Source organism: Lagopus leucura, unplaced genomic scaffold, assembly GCF_019238085.1.
Source record: "Lagopus leucura isolate 7727_CA_CO unplaced genomic scaffold, USGS_WTPT01 Super-Scaffold_100017, whole genome shotgun sequence".
NCBI classification, from domain to species: domain Eukaryota; kingdom Metazoa; phylum Chordata; class Aves; order Galliformes; family Phasianidae; genus Lagopus; species Lagopus leucura.
Genome location: NW_024962271.1, coordinates 9,926,082 through 9,953,042, shown reverse-complemented (window position 1 = coordinate 9,953,042; position 26,961 = coordinate 9,926,082). Strand labels below are relative to the sequence as shown.

At 39.8% G+C, this 26,961-nt stretch overlaps 1 protein-coding gene across 2 annotated transcripts; it reads left to right on the top strand.

Annotated features, from left to right (window-relative positions):
- The first annotated feature begins 1,024 nt into the window (after positions 1-1,024).
- On the top strand, positions 1,025-26,961 carry NETO2 (neuropilin and tolloid like 2). Of its 2 annotated transcripts, XM_042876954.1 has the most exons (9): positions 1,025-1,095; positions 11,442-11,498; positions 12,918-13,058; positions 14,475-14,723; positions 16,723-16,767; positions 16,857-16,984; positions 19,669-19,897; positions 23,259-23,372; positions 25,992-26,961. In XM_042876954.1, the coding sequence occupies exons 1-9, from the start codon at positions 1,062-1,064 to the stop codon at positions 26,570-26,572; spliced, it is 1,578 nt and encodes a 525-aa protein (XP_042732888.1). In that variant the 5' UTR covers positions 1,025-1,061; the 3' UTR covers positions 26,573-26,961. The 2 variants fall into 2 exon arrangements, with proteins under 2 accessions (XP_042732888.1, XP_042732889.1); XM_042876955.1 differs by lacking the exon at positions 16,723-16,767.

Below are 26,961 nucleotides of genomic sequence, written 5' to 3'. Positions count from 1 at the left end.
CCTGCGCCGAGATTCCCGTGCTGCCTACGGGAAAGTTGAAAAAATCGTCCCCTCGGCAGCGGCGGCCAGCCCCGCCGTGCCCCTGCCCTACCTCGGGCTATTCCCCGAGTGCCAGCTCCCCTACAGCTAACCCGCCGTGATGGATCGCCGCGGGGATGGCAGGCGATGGGCTGGGTGCGCCTTTTTATTAACTTCTCGAAAGTAATAGCTCCATTTGAGCTGTCGCTCGCCAGACGACAGCAGCACAATAGAGTGTGATGGACTCCTCTCGTAGCTCGGGCTCCAGGCGGCACAACGCAGCCGTACGGGCGGCTACCGCCGCGCGGGCCCCGCCACGAGGAACGAGAGGAAAAAGAGGAGGAGGGCACCGGCTGCTTTCCACCCCGATCGCAGCCGCCGCGATGCCCGACAAAGGCGGCGGACGGGACCCGGATTCCCCCGAGCCACCGCATACCGGGGCGGCGACCCGGGCTCCTGTCGGCAGAAGGGAAAACCCCGGCAGCCGGGCGGGTGGCCGGTCCCAGAGCCTCACGCCCGGCGGAGCCCCCGGCGCCGAATTCCCTCCGCCGGACGGGGCGAGGGCGGCGGCCGCCCCCGCTCGGTACCTGCCGGGCGGGAGGAGCGCGGCCGCCCCGCCGGCTGCGGCAGCTCGCGGGGCTCCGCGGGGGGGCGGGCACATGCGTACAAGCGGCTCAGCCAAGCAAACACCCCTCACATCTTAAACGAGCTTCATCCACCGGCGGCCGCTTCAGTCGGGCTGCGAGCCGGCGAGCCGCGCTCGGCCCTCTCCACGGGGAGCCCCCCGCCGCTCCTCGCGGCGGCCCGGCCCCGACGGCCCCCGCCGCGTCCCGCTCTAGATGGGACTGAGCGCGGCGGCTCCGGGCTCGGGCGGCGGAGGCTGAGCGCGCCCCGCGCGGGGGCGCCGGGCATGGCCGCGGGCGGGCGGGGGCCGGCCGAGCCGTAGCTGCGGGCCACAGCGCCCTCGCGGGGGGCCGCCGCGGCCATGGAGCGCCGCTGATCGCCGCCTCCGCGGAGTCGCCGCCGCGGCCCGCCGGGAGACGATGGCCCTGCGCAAAGTCTGCTCGGTGCTGGAAGGTAGGAGCCGCGGGACGGCGCCGCGCTCTCCGCGGGGGAAGCTGCCCGGGGGCTCCCGGGGCCGTCTCGCCGCGCGCCCTCCCGCCGGTAGCGGAAACTTTCGGCCGAAGAGCGCGGGGCGGCGAGGCCGCCCGCTACTCCCGGAGCCACTCGCCTCCGTCCCGCTGGGACGCGCCGAAGCTGCCGGGCGGCCGCCGCCGAGAGTCCGCGGTCAGCCCCCGCACTGCCGTCGCGGCTGGGCAGGGCAGGGCGGGCGGCGGTGCTGAGCTGGGCTGGGGGCTGAGCTGGGCAGGGCGCGAAGTGCCGGCGAGCTCGCCCCGGTGCTCCCCGCGCGTAGCCGGAGCACGCCAAGAGCTTCCCCCCACTCCATCTTTTCACTGTTAACAATACACTTTCTGTTCTCTTAACTGTCCTAACGAGCTACGTTACTGTAGTCAGGTGCTTTTGCTTGTTATCACGAGCGAGATCTGTTTTCTGCAATGTTTTCACAAAACCGGTGTCTGTGTCACAAGCTGGTGCTTGACCGGTGTTCACCTCTGTTTCTCTTTCCCCTGAAGCCTGTAAATCCCGTTACTAACTTCTCGAAACGCAGGGGTAAACAGCTGAGGGCAGCCAGCCTTCCTTCTAGCCTGCCTTTATCTGTGCTATTATTTATATGGCTCAACGTGGGTGAAAGATTTGTCAGAAAATAAAGCTAAACGTGACCGTTAACCTTGTGCCTCAGGAGGGGATTTCTCGCATTCCGTATCTTCTCTAGCAATGTCAGACTCAAACTATTAGGGATTGTTTTATTAAATTATTCCATTAGGAAATTTTGGAACGTCTGCTTGCATTATTGAAGCCATCAAGGCATCACTGCAGCGTGGAGAATTGATTCTGATGTGCACTGATGTCCTCCCACAGTATGAAAGTTGTAAAAAGTGATTTAAATCCAGAATGTTTCCATAACCCATAAAAGTCCATGTTCCCGACCTGAAGGATGGATGCCTTGAGGCTTTAAATAAATATTTTTCATTTATTAGCATCATAATTGACAGCCAGAAGATGCTTGCTTTCAATAAAAGCCCACTGTACGTAGGTGTTAACCAGCCACTGATTTCACAGAGTGGGAACAAAAGGCTCACTGGGCAAGGAATTGCATTTAGGCTTTTTACTTCCTCTTTAAATAACATGGTTAATGCATAGCTGAACCACGATAAAACCACTAACAAATACAACTGATGCTTCTGCTTCTTAATTACCTTCTACATACGCAGATTTAATTGCATTTCAGAGATATGCAATTCCTGCAAATTTACCCATACAGGAGTTCTCCTGAACAGACCTCACTCTGATCTTTTATGATCACATTAGAGTCCAGTTAAAAAGAATTGTCCTTCTAAAGGAAGTTTTTGATGCAGTTTAAATATTATAAAGAACAGAAAGCCATTAGTCAGTAAGTCGTTAATATTCCAAATGCATCACTTGCCATGACTTCAGAAATAAGGTATTGTTACTTAGCACTGTGCACACCCTTTTATCTCTGCACGAGGAGTCTTCATGTAGTCGGATCTGATCACAAAGAGGGAAGAAAGATTCCTAAATAGACGCAGATTTAATCCTAAAAGGAAACTATTGGGAGGAACGTTCAAATCAAGCACCATATTTTACGAGATGCATCTTAAATCCTGCATGGAAATTAATCACAGTGACGGTAATTTTTATCTCCATACAGATAGCTTTGTTTTACTTACTGAGTTCTTATCACCTATGAAGCATAGAAACGTTTTAATATAATTCTTACTGTCTGTGTCCATAGTGTTGAGGAAACTCTTTAATGCTTCACAGTAAGTACTGGAGCATCTCTTACTCTGGTTATTTGCCCTCATCTGAGTTTGCCAAGTATTGCTGCATGGAAATGGTGCTGGGCCACAGCAGCACTGAGGCTGCAGCAGCACTGAGGTTTTGTGGGCCGTGCCCACCTGCTTCCTCAGCAGCACAAGGCACAGATCAGAGGCCGAGGTGCTTGCTGTGAGTTGGACATCTACGGGCAGATCCTTTTCCTCCCGTCTCCAACTCTCAATGTTTTGGACACCACTGGAAGCATTCTTGAATCCTGGCACAGCTTGCAGAATGCAATTGCTCTACAATAATAAGGCACTATCATCCTCTCCTTCATACAAGAGAAAAGCAGCTGCTTTCCTTATAAAGCCTTGTTTCTATTACACATTGGAACTAAATATATCTACCTTAAATTTCTATGTATCTCCTGTTGCCCCAAAAGATATAGGCTAGAGGCTTGTTCCCTTCATTTCCAAGCATGACTAGTACAAAAAAAACAACAGCAAAGAACACAGATGTTGAATTACATTAACCTTAAGTTGAATCCTGACTGCGTTCATTTTGGACTATTTCAGTTATTGCATTGGATTACCTCAAAAAGCCAGCTAGAGAATTTGGTCATTTGCTCCTGATAATGCAACAGCCAGGGCTAGTACAAATGTCCACTACTCCTACGAAGCCAACACTGCCAACCTTCCAGTAAGGTACAGGGTTATTTCCAACTTGGGCAGGTTGCAAGAACATGGACTGCTATGATTAACTTGCTGCCATTCTGCTCAGTCCTCTCATTTGCATTTTGGCATGCTTTTAATAGCTAACTTCTCACAAATATGTAGCGTTTGGAAGTAAAGCTAGGAATTTTACAGCCTCCTGCTCCCAAAATCAAAAGGTGTAACAATGACCCAGGAAGCTGAAAATGAGCAGAGAAAAATAAAAATTAAAAGACAAGTTCATGACTTGTCTGCTGAAACCAAGAGGGAAGTATTGTCTGTAGAGGCTGCAAGTGGCCCTAATGAGGGCGGTATCAAGTATAAGCCAGAATTTCGTTTTTTGTCTAAAACCAGGAGCTATTTGCAATCTTTTCTGCTGCACTGAAAGAAAGCTGAGCACCAGACAGCTTGTGCTGTCAAGCAGTTAAGCAGAAGTAACTCAGGTAACTGTAGAATAGGTTTGAAAAAGCTCTTGTGTTCTAAACAGGTATCTGGTGGTATGTGCTATGTGTCAGTTTTAGTACATATAGAAACAAGTATCCAAAATACGCTGCTCTCAGAGTAGCATAACTTCAAAAGCATTAGCTCTCTAGTTCTCCCAAGACGTATTTGACAATGACTGCTACAGGTTTTTTTACAAAAACTAGTTGGTTCTAAATATAATGATATTAATAGAAAAGTTCAGTTTCATAATCTGGTATATAGATGTAGCTGGAGCGCTGACTGACACTGGACTGAAGCTGAAGGAGCTGTTGAATTATGTATCCCTGTCTCCCAAAAAGCCAAGATGTTCTGCACCTTCCTAAGGTTTAATTCATGGAGAGAGATTAGATAGAAAGATTACTCCCCAAGTGAAACTTTATAAGCTATTAATCATTTATGAACCTGTCAGAAATTCACAGTGTAATTCATTGCAGGGATGGTGAAGAGAGCTGCTAAATATCTGCAATTGTACCAGAAATTGTGTGTACTCTTGTACACACTATTTACACACCAAGCAGGTTACACGTGCAGAGATGGACATGCTTATGTAGACAGAAGCACAATCTTAATTACAGTACCTTGGCTACAGTTGGGGCTGTAGCACTGCAAACTGGATTGCTGCTTTTCTGCCCTGTATATTCCAATTTGTTTTTTAATTAATGAAACACTTGGCAGTCTTGGACAGCTTACATAGCTTGCTCCCTTTCTTGATATATGACTGACAGCTGATGCCTCAAATACAGCAAGTGAATAGGGTGGAGGAGTGTAAAATTTTCAACCAAAAAAACAGCAGGTAGCTTTTCATGAAAAAAAATCCATATTCCTTTTATTTTAGCTTATCTTTGTGCTTCTCTCCATGTTCTGTTATTATGAAGCTGACCCACTATGCATCAGGAAGGGACTGCCAAGATGTTAACAATGCCTATCACAAAACCTCCTCTTCTAGCAGACATTAAAATCCATGAACACAGAGCAGTCTCTTTTCAATGGACTGAGACTGGAGAGCCAGGAAAAAAAAAATGATACTCTATATTAGCTGCTCTCAGACATGACAGAAGGCAGCAGAACTTTCAGTACTAATTCCAAGATAGATATTCCTGAAGAAAAAAAAAAAAAGAAAAAAAAAAATCACTGAAAAAAAACCCACTATATTGATAATAAAGAGGTGAAGAAGTTTGATACAATCTGATCTAAATCAAAAGTATCAATATCCCAGCAGCATAGTAGGAGTACATAATCTCTGGGAAAGATGTATTCAGAATAGAAATGTGCAGCAGGATCCGTTCTGTCAGCTACAGGGAAACCACCTAAACTTTAAGCCAGTGTATTTAATTTAGTAAGGTTTCTGGAATCCCTCATCAACATGGTTTACAAATGTAGCCTTCTCAGCAGTCTAATGCTGCACCCAGCTTGGAGATGAAAAAGGATATTCCAAATAATGAAGAAAGCTTCTATCTTCAAAATAAAAAATAGTATTCCTCTGGCAGAAGTTTTGCTGGCAGAGATACCCAGAAATGGATTATAAGTAAAAGGATGTAGAGCAAACTGGTAGAATGAAGCAACCCACAGCTGCTCAACTATTCCTAATGGAGGCAGGATCAGAAACGTTAAATGTTTTGAGCAAACCTGGAGGGGACTCTGTCACAGATCCATCCAAGCATGAATTGCTCTGCGGATGATTTGATCAAAGGGAAGTGGGAAAACTGCATGTACTTCCTGAACCAGTTAACCTCATTTCTCTGCAGAGATACGGACTCTAAATTTGTTGAGGTTTTTTTTTTTGGCAATCTTAAAGAGAGGAATCCCTACTGAAAACAGCCAGAGAGATGAAACTCTTTTATCTGAGCATAGACCTGGGTGCATTCAGACACCCTGCCAGCCCACTAATGGCTAACAAGATTTGGATCTTAGAAAGGTGCTAGAGTCACTGTAAATAGCTGATGAAGCCCACTTCTGCTACATTGCATTTGTGAGAGGATTAAAAATGGGATGGCCACTCCACTAGCATGCTTTGGGTAAAGATTACAAACAGCTGAAATACATCATGCCTTATGCACACTTTCCTCTCTGTTACTTCATTCTGCTGCAATCCTGCACTATCTTCCAGTATCTAAATAAATAAATAAGTTTGGAAATCACTGAAGCTGTTAATAGGCTAAGTTCTAGGCAGCCAACTTCACTGCTCTCTGATACTCATTTTAACAATCTGCTCATGTCCTGTTGAGATCATAAGAAATCAGGGAATATATACAGACTGAACTATAAGAGCATGTGGGATTCAAAAACTGCCCTGTTTTCATCCTCAGCAGTAGAACTCTTTGCTTAAAAAAGCAGCAATAGATGCAATCCAGTATTGCTTTTATCACCTAGTAAATGTCACCAAGTGCTAGGAAGAGAGAAAAAAACCTAATTCCTCTGGGATTTACAGTTTGTCTGTTTCTGAGTTAAAAATTGTTTGAATCAGAAATGCATGTAATTACCTTTCTGAAAAAAAAAGGAAGTGAGCATCCACATGTAATTATACAAAATCCATCCATCTTCACATTGTTTTGTCTAAACTGAAGAAGTTTCTTCCAAGACCAAGTAAAATACTTTGAATATGTGCAGCACCTAACACTGTGGGTTCTTACACTTGATAGAGTCCTTTAACGACAACTAAAATTAACGTGAGCAATTCCTATTGTATATATGCCCTTGGCCAGAGAATAAGACAGGGTGTAACATCACAAATGTCTCCACCACATTAATGTCTCCACTACCCTGTTTAGACAAAACATATGGAAAATCACTGGACATAAGTGCTGGGACACTGCAATTAGCAGTTCCTGAAAGTAGTATTAATTATAGCACGCAGGGGGAAAATTAAGAGCTGGGTTTAAGAATAGTACGTAGAAAAGGATTCATTCCCATAAGGCAAAACACAGTGTATAATTAAGATAAGCATTTGTTACACAAGGCTGTATCTGCCAGAAAGAAGCAGGCATCCTGGCAAGTTGTTCTAACATGCATGACCTGTGTGTTGCCAATTACTGTCTATTTGGACCTTGTGTACATAAGGTGCTGCCTAATCCAGGGAGTACAGCACAGAGATAAAACAGGGAATCCTGCTCTAAGCAATGTCTGTCAACTTTATCCCTAGGATTCTGACAACCACTGTTACTAAGAATGTGTAATACTCTAAATGATCATGTCTTTATTTTAAGAATTGGTGGAAATTTTCACTGTTTCTGAGTTCTGCATGATTGCTCCCAACTTTGATATTCAGCTTGCCCTGCATGCATAGATCCCCCATTGTTATCACTGAAGACAGACACTGCTCTCACAGCTATGCAGCAAATCTTGTGTGTTTTCTCTATATGTGAAGATCCCTAGAGCATGCAGAAAAAGCAGAGGAAAGACGTACTGTAGAGAGCTCAGAGCAGCAGTGTACTTCATGAAATCTGAAGACTGCATCTTGCAAGAAAGTACAAGCATGTATCAGATCTGCAGCCTACAGCACTGGTTTCTTTAAGCAAAACTCTGATTTTTCAATGGTGGCTACTATGAAACTATATTATTCTATTTTTTAAAGAGAAATAAGAGCCACTTCAAAACCAAGCTAGCAAATGTGCTTTGCGTCGTATAGTCATTTCAGAAAACTAAGAAATGCCGACAAAGACAATCTTGACTCCCACAGAAATATGTAATTCATCACACCAGTTTATAGGATTCCATAAGCTTATTTCAACAACTGAGTAGTAATAATAACTTGCAACGTATGATTAGTGTATTCACTCTTAAAAATTTATACAGCTGTCTGCAGGCTATGTGATCTAAAATCTTTCATGCAAAGAAGCAAACAATATGAAAAATAGATTCTTTTTATAAACAGACAGAAGCTTGCCATTTTTGCTTCATTTCCAGTTAGTGTTCACATGGGTAAAAACTATCAGAGCTATAAATGGTAATATAAAACCGTGCACCATAATTTATGAAATAAAAGTTTGCAGCAAGTACCAGATCCATGAATTAAAGATGCTCCACTTAATCTGCCTGCCTCAATGGTTTTGCTGCTGTTGGTTTCATGATAGCCTCTCCTACAGTTTAGATGCCACAAAGTAGAAGCTTAATATATGTTGCAGAAGCTCTAGCCTCTATCATCTTTACCAGCTAAATAGCTGCAAGAAAACGAGGTCAGTCTCCCAGATCTCTAGTAGAATTCTCACCTCACTCTTTGCATCAAAAATCATCCAAAACATCCCTCTGTCCCTTAGATATTCAACGCGGTCATGCAGTCCTGCACTGTTCATGCTCTTGCTTACATTAGCAAGCCACCTTCAAGTGGCATTTTTACACACTTGCTGCTTCTATTTCCAGTATCAAGGTAGAATACAGAGCTAAGTCTAGAGTTCGCTTTCATCCTCATGGAAGAACAGTCATGTCACGCTGATAGGTGACAGACTTTAAAAGAGAGAAAAAAAGTAGGGGAATACTATGTCCTATTGCAAGTTCAGGCGCATTCTTTTTGAATTTCAGTTTTTCAGAAATAACAAGATTGTTTCTGATCCTTCTGAAAGTGCTACAAGACTTTCTGTGAAAGTAGCTCAGTGTCTCTGCCTGCTCTGCCTGCTGGGTCCATGTCCCCGCACGCACTGCCAGCACACTGTTCAGCACAAGCTCCCCACTGAGCTGTCCTACAGGAGCTGTCTCTTCTTTTCACATCTGCTTTCCTTATTACTGACTTGTATGGTCCAAATTCATCTTTGAGATTTGTAAATATTTTTCCAGAAAGTGATACGGATTTAGGACACCGAGTGACTGCTTTGTTGTTTTTAAAAAATAGGCAAAAATGGGTTAATGGAAGCAGTCTAAAAGGTTTAAAAATATCCTGGCTCATTTCTTTCCCTTCTTTCTTCTCCTTTCATCCTGAACATTGATAGGCCTTGTTTCCAGCCAAAAAGCTCCTGTTTGCTATCATGCAGGTAAATGCACCCAGTTTAAGGTGATATCGCTTTAGGGGTCCCTGCCCACTACTCTCTGGAAGAATGGAAATAAGTCCTCTCTCCACCTCTTCAGTCACAATGTCACAGAGATAAGGACAGCCCACACACTGATGAATATTCTTCTGTGTTTAGAAAAAGATGTGTCTTTATCACCAGGGATAAAAGAAATGGCAAAGACAGGCCCTTAAACATTTGCTACACAGGCACTGAAAGGAAAAGGCGAAGAGATGGAAGAGATTAAAAATGGAAAGGATGAGAAGGGACAGTGAGAAGGTGGCCCATACGTACTATACCCACTCATCCATATTACATGACAAAATGAAGACCGTAAGACAAATATTCAGACCATTTATCTTCGTGTCTGCATGCCCATGCTGTTCTGCAGGAAACGTGCTCCGTTCTTTCGCACTTACACACACAGCTCTCAACTATTTATAGAAGCACACAGGCTTTAGTGAAAACCAATCAGATTGTCTGAAGTCCTTGTTTCTGTCTCCACATCATTTCAAGAAGGGAAATCGCTGGTTCGTGTAACTGAGTGTCTATTTTTATGTTCTGTAGAAGACACCACAATCACTGAAGTAATGATAGGTGCTTACTGATATTCTTAAGGTAAAAAAGAAAGCAAAAAGGCACTATAATAGTATTAGTGATAGCAGACAGCTGTACTAAAAAAAAAACAACGCAGATTTCTCACTGATACTTGAAAGTGAATAATGTCTGCATGAGTTCTGTTAGTCATGAAAGTATTTGCTTTTCTTATAAAGGATTGCTGTGGGTTTTGTGTTTTCTTGCTTTAAGAAAAAAAGTCATTTTGCACTCTAAGCAGCAGCACAGAGCTATAAAAGTGGTCTAAATTGATTTGAGATTGCTACGTCCTTGCAAAATAGAGGGTGGGAGTCTTTAAGAGAAAAAATGGTTGTTGCTGAGCTAAGTCTCATAGCCATGTACAATCTTTTTTAATATCGGTAGAGAGAAGAAAGGGCAGCAGAAACATACATAATAAAACAGTAATGTAAGACCGACACTTCCAGAGGCAGGCTTTGATTCCTTCCATCTTTCCCCGAGATAATATATCTGTGCCAACATTACAGTAGCATCTATATGAATTTAGTCAGGATCGCAGTAGTTCACAGTCAGTGCATGCTCCCTCCAGAGCTCACTGAAGGGCTGAAAGTCTAATAAGCAACACAGAGGAATCACGATAGAGAAAATGCCATTTCAGCATGAGATACTAAAATACCTGAGCAATGAGAGGGACAAACTGGGAAAAAAGAGTGAACTTTTCAATGTGACAATAGAATTCCTGCTGAAATCTTTTTTTCTCCATAAATGAGGCCGTGTTTGTCTGACTTAATATTAGCAAATAGGTTAAAAGCATGGGAAAGGCCATTCCAGGTCAAATTAAAGGTCCATCTAGCTTTCTGTCTTGTCTTCCACAGAGGTGTTAAAGCAGAGACCTCAGAAAGAGTATAAACAGAGCAAATGATGTTTGCCCAAATATTATCCCAGATAGTATCCCAAATACTATCCCATAAGCTGCAGACATCCAGCAGCTTATGACTCAAGGGCTTCCTGAAACTGAATTTTCCATTTTAACGAAGCATTATGAAATATGTACATTAAAAAAAATATATCTTATTTTGCTTTGAAAATGCTACCTGCTAGTGCTACCCCTTGGCTCTTGTATGGGAAAGGAAACTGAGCCAGTGCTCTCCATTCACTGTCTCAGCAACACACATGATACTGTAACTCATATTCTGTGCTGTCCAGAAGCACAGCCTGCTTAGCCAGTACTCCAACATGTGGCTCCAGAATTATTAGAGGTATTCAAGATGGAAGCAAATCAAGGATTTGAAGAGGGGCATAATAATATACTCTAACTTCATTCCTGTTTCCCTTCCTGGTCTTAGTTAATTTTGTGTAAGCTTGACAAATCTGTTGTACACGTGTTATGCATATGGAGTTTTAAGATAAATATGCTTCAATATGTCTGCCAAACATCTGAGTTCAGGATATGAAATTATGCAGAAGATAGATACTGTTTAATGTTATAAGATGCTTTCAAATTAGTAGATACTCTACAGAAGATTCTTGAAGTCCCCTCAAGCAACAAATGGCTGCTTTCATGTAGGCATTCTTAACAGCCTGGAAGAAGAACCTGCAGTGCACTTAAACTGCACTGGTTTCCTAAAGCTGAAATGTTAAAAAGCACATAAATTGTGTACTTCTGTGTGTTCTGAGTTGTTTCGGCTAGTGATTCTAGGATTTGTGTGAATAGGGACTGCAGAAAATGGCAGATAATTTTGTTCAATTACTGATGCTTTTCCTGTTCAATTTCTCTTATCAGTGTTGCTAGTAACAATCCTTGTTGTGGAAGGGATTGCTGTTGCACAGAAGACACAAGGTACAATTTTGTTTTGATGATTTTCTTTCAAAAAAAACGTACGAGTTTTGCAGTTCTGAGTTAAGCCATATAAGTCAAAGAAAGCAGCTGTGTTCAGATACTAGTAGGTCTTCTCCTCCCAACCCAGTTAAAAAAAAAAAAGAAGATGAAGGTTCACTTACACCATTAAAATTCTGTGGTTTTGGACTTTAGAGGATGGGGGGAAGAAAAAAACAAACACCATGGAAACCCATGTTTTCTCTGTCTGACAGCAAGCTTTTCAAGTAGTCCACCCACAAAAGTTTTTGAAGCCAACACCTCCTGAGTGGGGAAGGCATTAGTTTCATATGACTTATTTTGTCATATGCGTGATTAATCCAAACATAGGTGAGAAGAATTCCTTGAAATGACACCTACATAATTTCCTAGAACAGTTTCTGCAGGAGAGACTAAGATTTTTTCACCCCCATAAATACAGGCTGCCAACTTATCAGAGGAAGGTGATGTAATTGACTGTAGGCAGCTATGACCCATATCAGTGTGGACTGAATGGTCTGCAAGGAAAAACTGTAAACATAGATAAGTCTACGAGGGCATCCCTCTGAGGTTCGGGAAAATCCAGCAGAAAGCACATATCCTGTTTTCTCTCTAGTACGGTTGGTATCAAAGAGGTCAAAGTTACTTAAAAACAATGTCGGATGGATCTTACTGTTCCAAGACCTTGCTCAGAGGATAAGGAAATCTGAACTAACAGAGCTTCTGTGCATGGTCCAGCAGAGTGCATAACCTTAGTAAACTGCATCACCTCAGGTACAGAGCGTATTTCCCTGCACATCTAGAAGAAGAGATCTTTGATCTTAAACGAGCCCCTTAGCAACCAGTGCAGTCTAATTACTGCTAGTAATTTTAACTACCATTGCTATATTTAGCTTATTTACATATCAGAAGCATTTTGTATTGCAACATATTATTGTAAATAGCCTGAGGTCCATGTACTTCAGTTTACTCTGGAATGAGGGTCAGAAATGCTACACACTAACAAATATTTTGGATTACATTTGCATAGGAATGAAAAAGATACAGACCTTAAAATAAAGCTGTTCTACTGACAGCCATAATGACTATTTGTCTTAGAAAAAAGCATCAAGGAATCTAAACTCGCTTGGGTAAAAATATTTACACCCTTTCTTCCTTTCCCAAGGACTACCGTACAGATCCAGTATTCAGAAACCATGATCTCATCAGGATATACCACATCATAAATTAAACAAAAGATTTCCCTAGCTATATATTAACAAGTGGCATATGTGATAAGAGGATTCTCAACCAAAACATTTTTTTTTAATATAGGCTATGCATTATGTCAGTGTTTCACTTGTGAAAAATAAAATTTGCATATTTGCAGGAGACATTTATTTCATCCCTTTATTTTCCCTGAAGGTGGGCAAAATATTGGATTGAATCGCATTCCTCCCACCCAGTGTGATAACTGGGTACGGACCAGTAATGGAGGACACTTTGCTTCACCAAACTACCCTAACATGTACCCACCAAATCAAGAGTGCATCTACATCCTGGAAGGTATTGGCTGTCTTTGTGTTTTGCTGTATTGTAATCTTACGGTCAAACAGATTATGTCAAATTGTTCAAACTGTGACATTTTACTACACCGTCAAGTATTGCATAACCGCATTTGTAATAGAATCAATTCTGCCATCCCTTGGTTTAGCAAGAAGCTAAATGTGCTCTCTCAAGTAATAAGAGTGAGTTAATATAAAAGGCAATCATGCAGGAATTATCAATATGGAATAAGACATAGCCTGAAAAAGCAGCATCAGATCTACTGTAATCCACGAAGGCAAAGAAATACTATGATAAAAATTGTAGCTTACCTTAATATCACTTACAATATTGCTGAAAATAAATTGCAAAAAATGGCTGAAGAACCATTTTAGCATTTACCAGGCCACACTGTATTAGGCTAAGTGTATCTCAGAGGCAGAGGATCTTTATGCTGCCCTTTATTAATAAAAATACCCACACCTGTCTGTCACCATAGCACTGTACTAAAAATGGAGGTTTATTAGCACTGCTGAGGTCACTGCTGAAGTCATGCAATGGGGACAAAAAATTCATTAACTTGATAAAACAGAATCTGATGGGAATATCTTGGATAAGGGCTGTAAGACTTGGGACACACAAATTATTTTCCCTCTTACTAGAATGCATCCAAAACCTGCTGAAGTCAGCTAGTAAGCTTCACCACCAGATTCATATCAATTAATTAATGTACTTCAATAACATATTTCAGTGAGTTTTTATTTGTACTGGTTAACAGAGACCCTCAATTTTGCTTCTGTGCTTGTGCAGCGGATGTTTTGCATCTTCCCTGCCACCATGTACCTGAAGAGCAGATATTCTGTCCAGCTTCAGAGCTACCAGACCTGCTGGATCTTCCTTGTGCAGGGCAGTTCCACAGGGCACAGAATTGTTTTCCATGCCTCTGTCCTCACAGTTATTACTGTGGCAAGAAATAGGCAAGACAAAGTTCCTCCACAATTTCTGATTAAAACATTGTCCTTCCACACCACTACAGTATGTGCAAAGTAACAGCCAGGAATGTCTTTAACTCTTGTATAATTAAGGTGTAAAGATCTAAACACTATTAGAGATGTATAAATAAATTGTTTTTGCATCCAGCAGAAGCAGACGGCATTTGATTTGTTAATGCTGTCATTCCTGATGCCAGTTAGTATCTGAAGATTCATTTAGGACATTTATTCATTTTTAATTCCATTAAAAAGTATGAATTTTTCAGTTATTGAATTTTTGTCCTGCATACCTGAGTTTTTGGAGCAGACTGCCAGATGTAATTTGAGAAGTGTCCAGTCTCTTTTGTTATCTTGCTGTTTTGGAGGTCTCTCCACTATTTCATGTCTTCATGCTTTTTTTTATATAGATCTGCATTTAATCTTTTGCTTAATTTTTTATGTCTAGCTGCTCCACGGCAAAGAATTGAGTTGACCTTTGATGAACCTTATTACATTGAACCCTCATTTGAATGTCGGTTTGATCATCTGGAGGTTCGAGATGGACCTTTTGGCTTCTCCCCTCTAATCGATCGTTACTGTGGTCTGAAAAGTCCTGCACTAATTAGATCAACGGGGAGATTTATGTGGATCAAGTTTATTTCTGATGAGGAGCTGGAAGGAAAGGGATTTCAAGCAAAGTACTCATTTATACCAGGTAAAGATACTTAAAATTAACAACCAAATTAAAGACCATTTGCTCCCACTCAACCCTGTGGATGTGTTATGCTGGCAGTCAGAACTGTATTTCATTGTAAATACTTAAGAGGGCAAAAGTAACAATGCAACAGTTAGAGACAGACCCGTTTTGCTAATCCTGGAACATACTTGAATAAAAACACTTTGGAAAATTGACTGAAGAGAATTACAGGTTTATACTTTCCTAATGAAGAGCCAGTTGATCTTGTTTGTGCTGAAGACTTTAGCAACTTCCCTCTTTGGTAACTCGTACCAGGTCCCCCACTGCAGGCTAGTAGCTGCCATTTTCAGCAGCCTATCTTCTAGGAATGTACGACATGCTGACAGAAACACCTGAAGTCAGACTACAATAGGACTTCCAGCTAGATGCAAACTATTTTAATTTTCCATTACTGAAAAGCCTGAGGAAACACATAGACAATATAAATATCAGCTATCAATGTAACTAGATTCCCACAAACCGCCAACTCAGAAAACAGAATTGTTCTTTGCTCAAAGTACTGAGCTGTTTTCAGGGTATGAAGGAGCAGATCATATGCTGACTGTGCCTTTAGACAGACAACAACTAATCTGCTCTGTGGAGCCACTTTAAACTGGCAGGAAATTCTTTTCACAACTAAATTTGACCTGATATCCTTGTACAATGCTTGACTGCTGTATTTCATAGATACAATACATGTGTAGTATCAGCACTTCAGTGTCCTTTGGGACAAAACACAATATACAAATGTCAGCTCTACTACTGCTGTAAATGGATACATGGCCATAACTATTTTATGCTGTCTTATGTACCCAACTGGTCTTTACCATTGCAGCGTGTGAATACACTACACACAATTATGTATTATTCTTTACAGAATGTATACCTTGCTAGGGATTTAGACTTGGAAACTCTTCAGATTAATGTGGTAACCAGTCCACCGAGAGTGATCCACTGAAATACTTCCACAGGGACAATACTTCTACATTTTGCTAAATCCATTTCTACAGCCATTTCATTAACATCAGTTCCAAAACTAATTTAACCCAGTCCCAGGCTGGAGTACTTCCTCTGCTTAGACAGACTAACACACACACATACACACTAGGATGTATGTGACTTCCTTGGTGATTTTCAACACAACACCCGGGAAAGCATGCAGTCTGTGGGGAAACACAAACCTGATCACTGAAATGTAAACCCCAGACATCCCAGACCACTCGAGACCCAATTTTAGCCAAGCCCCAGTCCCAGTAAAGTTAAGTACCATCATCTAACCATTAAAAAAAAGTATATTATTAACTCACTACTAGAACACATACAGTATATTAATACAGTTTACTATGCAGATATGTGCAGTACATACACTTTGCATTTAGAAGAAGGTACATAAGAGGAGCAATTAATGCTGAATTCTGCGCTAATTAATGATGTTTAGAACTGTGCTACTTGGCTTAAAATAAGCAACATGAGTATCCAAAGAAAAGGTAACTTTAGTACTAAGCTGTCTTCCTTATATTCATTATTAGTAGAAATCAGGAATGTCAAAGTGTTGATATATTCTACAAAAGCACTCCAGTTTGCATTGTTCTGAGCTAGACAGACAACAGTCTGGTCAGAATGATGCACACAGAAAGGTCTCTTGTACTCTTGTGGAGCTCCACAGATTTCAGTGAAAAGTGGTATGGTTAAATTTCACAATATAATGTGGAAACATAATGCCTAGTAATTTCTGCTGTTATGCTGGAAATCTGAGCTGCAAGTATAGAATTGCCTTAGTCAGCTAAGCTCAATCTTTATGAAATCTTGTATTCTCTAAAAAAGTTTGCCTTTGTACCTTCCAATTGACTGAACAAACTTTCTAGCAATTTTTATTGTGACATAATAAAAATGGACATCATTTTCAGAATGTAATAAACCTTGAAGTGATTCTCAAGCATTGATAGCCCCTGTGATTCATGACTTCTTTCTATTACAGATCCTGACTTCACTTACCTAGGAGGTATTTTAAATCCCATTCCAGGTCTAGTATTACAATACCAATTTCTTTATATAAGGAATTTTGAATTAATATCATACTGCATTTGACAGCAAGGTATATGTTCTCCCTAGACTGCCAATTTGAGCTCTCGGGAGCTGACGGAATAGTACGTTCCAGTCAAGTAGAACAAGAAGAAAAAACAAAACCAGGACAAGCAGTTGATTGCATATGGACAATTAAAGCTACTCCAAATGCTAAGGTGGGTTTCATTCATATCATTCAGTATGTAATGGGTTTCCAAGTCATTACTAACAGGTAATAGCAATTTGCATAATGTCTCTCACTGAAATGAATTATGTTTCAGTGGCTTAGGAAATTCAAATAGATTATTCTGAAAATCCACATATGCAGCAAGTCTTCCTATTGTGTGAAACTTCAAATACAGAGTAGACTTGAAAACTGTTCAAGAAACATTTTTCAAAGGCATTTGATTTGGCCTGTTCTTTTATTGGAAAACTGCAGGTAAAAATGCTGCCAGGTAATGCAGGTAAAATTTTGCTGCCAGTAATTCTACTGGGGAATTTGGTTCTATTTGAAGTCAACAAAGCTTTGCTATATTATCACAGCCTCTGATATAAGCTGCACTTGGTAATTATTTAAGCACTGCACTGAAGAATACGTAATTTTTTCTCTGTATAGCATACATATCTGTAATCTTGCTTCTGCATGTGTATTAAAGCACACGTTACTGCTTGCCTTTTCCGTGTACATAAAGGATGAAAAAAAGTCTTTTCAATAGCAGGACCTGCCAAGATGACAAACCTAGTGTTTGCCTTCTTACCCACTTCTAGGAGTTAGTATATTCAGCAACTTTCAAATCGATGAAACAACCTAAAAGCAGTAATAAGAGGAGAAGACAAGAAACTGAAACTCCATTAATATATTTGAGCCTTTGAGGAAGTGACTCAACTCCCAGGAGCCCTGTACTAGTCTAAGTAATAGTAGCAGATCTTCCAGAAACAATAATAAAACCATTTTCTCTCTGCATTTCCAGTCGAGTGCACCAGGTCTTATGCTTAACTATTTTAATAAATTATTGAATGTTGCCAGAAGGCACAGTTGTAGTTGGGTCAGTTCTGAGATTAGATCACCATTCTAAATTATTGAGTTAAAACATGACAGAAAAATAACTTCATATTTTAAAAGTGGTTTCTCAAGCTTCTATTTTGGCTGAATTGTGATGATAAAACCAATTGGATCTGATACAGTGCTGTCTCTTGAGGAAACAAAACATAGACATTTTTAATTTGAAATTAATTTAAAATTAATTTAAAATTAATTTAATTTTAATAAAATCAAAAAAAGTTTGATTCTGTAATAAAAAACAAATTTTTAAAACTGACAACTGAGTGATAAAAGGATTTTTAAAATCTGCATAATATAAATTGAATAAATCACTCCATATTCAGAAAATTACTAGAATAATCAAAATAATCTATGAGCAAAGGTGTTTTATATTTGCTTGCCTGGCACACAAACTGGAAGGAGCTTTTGCATGTTTTCATATGCAGAATAGCTCTACTGGAAAAGCTCTAATTTATTTTTAGTTTCCATTGTAATTTCACAGTACACAGACAAAGCCAATCATTAAGTGAAAATATGAGCACCTGCAGCTCACACCCATGTTTATGAGATACTGTGACACAGGCTGCACCTTTTCACAGAATGAAAGTGTTGGCAAGAGTCTGGCAGAAACCAGAAAGAAAGGAAGAGTCAGAGTGTACAAGTGTAATCAATCTCTTACGTGCTCTTTTACTAGCTTTTGAATAAATTCTGTGAGGTGTTGGGAGGGCATGTTTTTTCCCCACACAAAAGTAGTGCTTTTGTTTCAGTGAATTCTTTAAAATCCAGATTTAAAAGGCTTCTACTCTAGTTAAGAGCAAGATATGGCAGAAGGACAGAAAGACTGGTAGTATAGCAGTCATGCATGGTATTCATCCACAGTCTCCTTCAAAAATTGAACAGGAGTTGAGATTCTTGTCATTAGGCATATGCATGAAGAACTGTGCTGTGAAAAATGCCTTTAACATTCACAGCAGCAGCCAGAGAGGCAATTGTACATGCAGGCAGTCAAAGACAAGCTTATCTGAAGAGTACAGTGAGCACCTGATGGATTACGACCCCCTCTCCCACAGTGTAGCAGACCCAAGCCCCCATATGTGTAGATTTCTTCTCTGGCAAAATAATGGATAGCTTGAGAATTCTAAAGTTTAAATAAGGTCTTAATTTAGAAGTGACTACATATCTCCTCAACTTACACTAGAATTTTGGAAGTCCCAAGACTGACATAACAAGGGATTAAAAACCCCAGTGATCTTTCTATGCACTTGTAACCAAATTACAGTCTTTCCCAAGTTTCCCAGCGAGATAAATTACTTGTTTACTCTCCAACTATTCTCTTGGTCTTCTAATTTCCCCACTGTATATGATCTACCACATATGTTGCCTTTACTTGTGTTAAATTTCTATTTCTGCACGAGTTATCATTGGCTTCATTTTATAAATTTGTCCTAGGCATCCAGTTTGCTTTTCTCCCACTTCCATTTTTATTCAAATTACTCATGTCTTCGTGGCTTATGTCTTCCCTGACATTGCTATGGATTAGTAATTAGCTTCCACCATTCTAAAGCAAGAAACTGTGATTAATTTATTTTGCTTCAGAGCTTTTCTGACTAGATTCCTTCCCTTATATTTTAGTGTTATTTTTACGAATTAAAAAGGCAAGAGGGCAGTCAAAATACCACTAACATTCTTCAGGACACTTGTGCGTTTCTTGCATCTGCTTTAGAGTAACTGACTGCAGGCTTAACAAAGGCCTAAGCAGCTTAAAATATCTTATTCAAGATTTCCTAAAATTTCTTTCTCATTTCTTTTTTCTAACAGATCTATTTACGATTTCTGGACTATCAAATGGAGCATTCCAATGAATGCAAAAGAAACTTTGTTGCTGTATATGATGGAAGCAGTTCTATTGAAAACCTGAAGGCAAAGTTTTGCAGCACTGTAGCAAACGATGTCATGCTGCAGACCGGAACTGGTGTGGTGCGAATGTGGGCAGACGAAGGCAGCAGACTAAGCAGATTCAGAATGCTCTTCACTTCATTTGTGGATCGTAAGTAGATTTCAACGAGTTCATTCTCCTGGTATTGGGTTGCCTCAAGAATTACAGGAAAAGCTATAACTATACCTTGTGCAATAGGAGCATACACTCAAAAACAATGTTTCCTTTGGGTAGGAGTAGTTAAGTTAAATACTTGCTTTATTGCAGTTGCACCATAGTTCCTGAAAAATGACTTTCCTTCTTTCTTAGAAGTTTTATTTTTCATTTGAATTCAGTACTAATGCAGCCTTAGTGTAGGTCATTCTTACTGAGTACTACAGACATGCACAGACTTACTTAAAAGACAACAGTGGGACTGAAGCACCCAACTTCTGCTTCCCTGCCAGACACCAGGACAGGCTCTTCTCAAGCCTGGATGTTCAAAGGACAAGAGAATGCTTGTGACCATGCAGAGTCCATCCAGAGTCTGGATCATTTTCCTACCCACAGCTTCAACCACAGATCCACTCCTACTGCACCTAAATTGTTGCCTCCTTTCTCCACTGCACATGACTCTAAAACAGTCCCATGTGTGCTTCCCCTGCTAAGCCCAGTTATGGCACAACCACAGATAAAGCAGTTTAATTCATCAAGAAGCCTATATTAAAAGCAGAGCTGCAAATGCTTTTCTCAGTTTCTATTTGTATTCCATAGCCTGCATTAGAGACAATGAGAACAATGCCTAAGATGCTTCCTAAAAGCATGCTGTTTGTGAGATCTTCCAAGTGAAGAAAGCTCTCTGAACTTAACTGAACTTTGTTGCCTCACATATTTGCAAGGCACTACATGGTCCACACTGCAGAACCTGAAACCTGGCGTGGCATCTTCAGCACAGAAGTAACTATGTTTGGAACTATAGACTAGATCTGAGATCTATGGGAAGAACTGAATAAAACTTATCTGCCACATCAGGAGGTAAAGCTGTGCTTTCTGCTGAAAGTTTTCAACTTCCAGTGCAGGTGTACAGGTTTACTGTCAAAGAAGTAACTTATTTGGACACAAGTAACAGTCTTGAAAGGGATACCAAGGGATACCAAGATCACCATCTTGGAAAAATAATTCAAGTTACAGGTAACAGATTTTATGTTCAGCTCCATCACACAGGATATGTTGACACAGGATGGAAGTTGCTTTCTCTGCAACAGTCTTTGTAAAGTAAGAGTAATTTAAGATAAATGCTTTATTGCTTAATGTTGTATACAAGATAGTAAGAAGCAATTGCATGTTTCAGAAACTACTCTATTGCTTAACCTGCAGTGGGCATTTAATCAACTTTACTTACAGTGAAGTTTTAAGCACAGCTTATCAAATTTATAACAGCTTTTCCAGTAGTTTTTATTTCACAATGGTTAGTAACATAATATTACTGATAGTGCAGGTTATCGCAGATTTCAATCTCAAAAAAGCTATGAACTTTGGCAGGGAAAATTATCCACTTATATTATAGATACTGGGGGCAGGGGAGAAGTCAAGTGCAAGAGGCTGAAACAGTGCCTACTTCTAAGGGTGGGTAACATTCCTTAGTGACAATTTCAAAGCAATTCAGAAGTCATTGCCAGAGCAGAGTCTGCAGTGCTACACTGTTATTTTTATTTATCTTCTAACTACAGATACTGTCTTTTTTGGATAGAGTAATCCAAAAGTACATGTCTGAAAACTAAGTTTCTCCTGTAGTTTTAAATAGTATATTGATAAGCAAGTTTTCTAACTGAAAACGGTGACTTTCAGCTTGTCTTCTTTTCAGATCTCTAAGCTATTTATTTCTTATACCTTACTAATGATTTGTAATTATAAGAAGCCAACCATGAAAACAATCAATATTTCTGAAAAGATTTGCATAAATGAACTAATTATGCAAGACAGTCACCTAGCAAATATTTAGTGCTCCTTGCAGTTCAGCTACCAAAAAGATCGATGTGTCTCATTTCTGGCTTGATTCAGTACATGAACAATTCCGTATATAAACACTGAATTCTTCATAAGTCTGAGGCAGCTGTTGAGATAAGAGTCCAGCTATGTCCTTGAAGTCCTGGACTGGAACCAATCAATCACTGTAACTGGTAGGCAGACTTTGTACTCTCTAAATAACAAACAATGGAAAATGAAGTTCATTTATTCTGTTTTTATGGGCCCACAAACAAAAACCATCACCCAAAAATTGTTCAGGAAACTGCACAGGAATGTAAAATAGAGAATGTGCTGGTGAGTAGAGAAGCAGCAGCAGAACGGGAAGACATGACTAATAGGGTTAGGGAATGCCAATTTGAATTTTCTTCTCTTCTTTAGGCATAAATCCTATTTTTGTCAATGAGACTCTGAAGTCTAAGAGGCAGAATAAGTGAGAAACATGCTGTGCACAGGACTTGTCATGTTGCATCCTGCCCTGTTGCATCCTTTGGGTTTTGCTTTAAGTTTTAGAAAACTAAGACTGCTCAAAAATAAATTCTCCCTATGAAACCAAGCTGTAGAATAATGTCTGTCACAACATCTATGCTGCTATGTCTTGATTTCCATAAAAAGAGGCACTTCTATAATAAAAATATCACATTACTGAGACAGAAAAAGGAAAAACAAATTTCTTGTGTCCTGAAGTCACAGAGACCTCCTCAGTTACATTGCACACCATCCTGAAAACAGCCTTTTTTTCTTAAGAAGCTGTCTGATGTCAAGAACTTACGTATAATGCACATGAATAGACAGAATCTTTAGAAGAACTTTTTAGTTAAATTATTTCTTCAAATTTCTAACCATATGTAAACAGATTAAAAATGAACTTCACTCACTTAATCCCTGCATTAGCTCTAATAGGAGGATCTAAGAGCTTCGATTCACAAGCAGAAGTGACTTAGATGCCCCCAGTTTCTGAAATCTCTTGCAGTTTCTGAAACAGGCCACCGCAAGCTGAAATCTGATTTGTCTTAAGATATTAATAGACTCTAAAATGCAGATGTTCAGGAGCTGCTTCACAACCAGCTATACCATCTACGTAGCAGATGCACAGCAGACTGAATAAATATAATTGATGATGAGCATGTGATTTAAGCATTAAGCCTTTAAAGACAAGTATTAAATCCTTCTACCATTATCTGTGTCAGGTGACTTTTCTTTCTGCCTTGCCTTCTGAGCAAGAACATTTTGTTTGTAGCATCAGTAATGCATCACAAAGCAACAAAACAAACAAAAGAGTAAATCATCTGGTAATTAATAATGTGCATAAGAACTGATTTTGTTTGAAATTTTAAAAAGAATATGCGTTAGTTAAAAATTACAGCAATTTACTAGTTTTTTTGTGTTCTTGTTGGTTTTTTTTTCTTTCTTGCAATTTCTGAGTTACTGAAAATCCCTAACATTTTCTTCCTCTTCTCTTCTGCAGCTCCCTGCTCAGGCAACACTTACTTCTGCCATAGCAACATGTGCATCAATAATTCTTTAGTCTGCAATGGCATTCAAAACTGTGCATACCCCTGGGATGAAAATCACTGCAGAGGTAAATAGAGTGCAAAGTATAGCCTTAATGATCCACACTGGTCAGTTAGCCTTTCAGGAAAGCCATGAAATTATTGTCCTGGAAATAGGCTGAAGACAGCAATTCTCCCAATCTCAGGAAGCTGTTGCAAATTTTTACTTAAACTCAGGAGGCATGTAAGCATATTGAAGATTGACTACTTTATAATCACATCTCTTCTTCAGCACATACTCTTCATTTTAAAAGGGTGCCAGCTTAATAGTCAATAGAATTCAGCATTTACCAAGTTGCATCCTATCCGTTCCTAAAAACTTAAATGAAGCAAGGACTGAAGGGACAGGTTGAATCTTTTATCACCAAAAGAGAAAAAAAATAACAAGATACAACTGGAAAAAAGACAGACAAAGCTTCATGCACAAAGTCTTTTTCAAGACTGAAGTAGACACAGCAGTCTTCAAAGATAAAATTATATATATATAAGTTAATTTTTCAGAGTTGGAACAGAAGCAGTTTAAAGTAAATTAAAAATTTTCTCCTAAGAAGCAAAACAAACAAGTTTGTTCTCTGACAAATTAAAGGGTCTGGAAAAAAAAAATCCTGAAAGATTAAGACGTGTACCCAATTTCAAAGACAATTTCTTCTCATTTGTACAAATGGTCAAAGCTTTTTGTAAGGAAAATCTAGAAATAGTTTCAAGTAAACAATATAAAGAATACACAGTGGTTTAATATGCTGTAATGCAAGGTGTGTTACAAAATGAAAGTATTACATATTATGTAAGGATACAGCTAAAAGACATGATCCATTACTCTTAAGTTTTCAATTGGAAAATAAGTTTCCTCTAAATAATCTTTAGCTTTCATGATATTCTATGTTCTCTATCACGTGCAACTTCTAGATGTTCCCCATCTCTGCAAAAACTCTTCTAGAACTTCACCTAGAATCCACATTTCATTATTATTCTGTAGTATTTAAAAAATATAACGCATAGGAACTGTACCATCAGTGAAGGAAGTGCCTTTCCCAGTATTTGTACATGCTGCAACTGGTGCAGAATAACTTACCATGTTTTACGTCAGATACAATTTAATTTCTGCTTTAAAAGTTGCAGAGCATATAATCACAAGACAGCTGACAGCTGGATCCATCTTGCCAGCTAAGGTAGAATTGAGGAGATTGATGCAACCAAACGAACATTTTCTGTCTTTAAACAGAAAGCTTCTCAATTGTTCCCCGTTCCCTCAGGCACCTAGAGTTCTCATTTAGTCCGTGTCCATGAGCACCTACCTCTGAGCATGTTGTGACCTACCTTATGCCTGCAGCCCAGTGGGGCATAAAGATTTAAAAAACTAAAACCATAAGTCATGGGCAATTTCTTTGAAGCAGCTGGGGAAGACATCACTTTTGATTAAGACCTTTATGATTAAAAAATATCCAAGAATTAAGAAACCTAGATGCATGAGAAAATTATCATAGCACTGAAATTCCTGTCTCCCACAAAAGTATGCAGACAAGACTGAAACTCAGCAGAACAAAGGGAGATCTCCTCCTTTCCATTAAAGGCATAAATGTAACTAAGAGTAAACGGCCTAAGCTGTGAAGTGTAACAGTATTTCAAGTATTGCTTTCTAGCCAATTCCTCGGGACCCCATGTAGTATATGGGTGGTTTTAGTCTACACTGAGGGTATGTAACACTTCTTGTGCAATGTGTGCAGTACTTAGGTGCCTAACAGACATACCCAGATACCAGAAGCCCAATAATGGAATATATATAATAACTAGGAAACGTTTTCTTCTACATAGTCTTAAATGCTTTTTTTTTTTTTTTTTTTTCTCCCTCTGCTAGTGAATGTAGCAGATTCTAATGGTGTAGAATTCTTTTGTTCTTCTGAAAGTAGTACTCTACAGAACAGAGATCCATCTGGAAAATCTTAATCTTAAAATAAGAATTCTATATATGGAAAACCATTTTGTTCTGATGCTGCCATCTTGTGTGTTTTCATATGAAGTACTACCCAAAAATGCCACACAATCTGGTTGGGTTTTTTGCCCCTTTCTCCCAGTTTTACCCCCAGCAGACGATCAGTGAACAGTTAAACTGGAATATACCTCTACTGAAGTTCCCTGCATCGCAGTCTTTCTAGCAGGCTTTGTGCAAAGGACAGACACTAAATTTCCAAAAGATGTGAAAACAAACAGCCAGCCTTACATTGTCACTGCAGTAGTATTCAATTTTAAAGAACAATCAGATGCATTTAAATCCAAGTTTTCTTCCACTGGCATCAGTGGGAACGTTACCAGCACAAGCATACTTTGATAGGAGAAGCATCTGTAGCTGTTCAAATTGTAGATTTTGGAATGTTAATTGATTAGTATAGTCCCAGATGACTAACTCTGCACTTGCCACAGAGTTACACCTGCCACCAAATTATGATATGGCAGTCACTAATGAAGGTGGACAATTAGACTTGTCAATAGAACAAATCCTATTGACATACAGTCTAGTCACTGGTACCATGAAGTCATTTCATTAATAGAACAGCACTTACTTGGTGATCTCAGTTGCTTATTTCTAACATACAATCCAAAATGTGAAAAATATTGAAAGCCTTCTCATAATCCCTACTTTTTCTTTGCAGAAAAAAAAAAATCTGGATTGTTTGAACAAATCACCAGAACACACGGAACAATCATTGGCATAACATCAGGGATTGTTTTAGTTCTTCTTATCATTTCAATTCTAGTGCAAGTAAAGCAACCTCGCAAAAAGGTTATGGCTTGCAAGACTGCTTTCAATAAAACTGGCTTCCAGGAAGTATTTGATCCTCCACATTATGAACTGTTTTCACTGAGGGACAAAGAAATTTCTGCAGATTTGGCAGATTTATCAGAAGAACTTGAAAACTATCAGAAAATGAGACGCTCTTCAACAGCTTCCAGATGCATTCATGACCATCACTGTGGCTCTCAGGCCTCCAATATAAAACAAAGCAGGACAAACCTCAGCTCCATGGAACTTCCCTTCCGCAATGATTTTGCACAACCTCAGCCAATGAAAACATTCAATAGCACATTCAAAAAAAGTAGTTACACTTTCAAACAAGCACATGACTGCCCTGAGCAAGTCATAGAAGACAGAGTGATGGAGGAGATTCCATGTGAAATCTATGTTAGAGGAAGAGAAGATACAGCACAAGGTTCATTATCTATTGACTTTTAATTTTCTAGTGAAGGTGGTATCGGTGTACATAAAGGATGCTTGTGTATAAGGACAGTGTATATATTAAAAGTGTATGATATGCAGCGTGTGAGATGCACACACTTTTAGCCTATTATACTTCATTAAAAAAAGTCTTCATAACTCACTCTTGCTGAAAAACAGTGGACTTCCTCTCACTTTTCCAAGCTACCCATTCAGCAAAGCAAAAGACAGTTTTTGCATGGAAATTTGAAGTTAAGAATATTGGAGGAAGAACAGCCACTATCATATAGATCAGCAAAAACAGTGACTACTATTCTCCTCTTCATATCATTTTCTCTTCTTTAGATGTCCGCTTTTCAAGGCAATTTTAATACCTCAGTTACATAAATAAAAGTAGTTAAGCATAC

Coding starts and splice junctions, on each gene's coding strand:
- NETO2 (XM_042876954.1), top strand. CDS start 1,062: ATGGCCCTGCGCAAAGTCTGCTCGGTGCTGGAAG. Junction 13,059..14,474: donor GTGCATCTACATCCTGGAAG/GTATTGGCTGTC, acceptor TTTTATGTCTAG/CTGCTCCACGGCAAAGAATT. Junction 16,768..16,856: donor TATTTTAAATCCCATTCCAG/GTCTAGTATTAC, acceptor TGTTCTCCCTAG/ACTGCCAATTTGAGCTCTCG.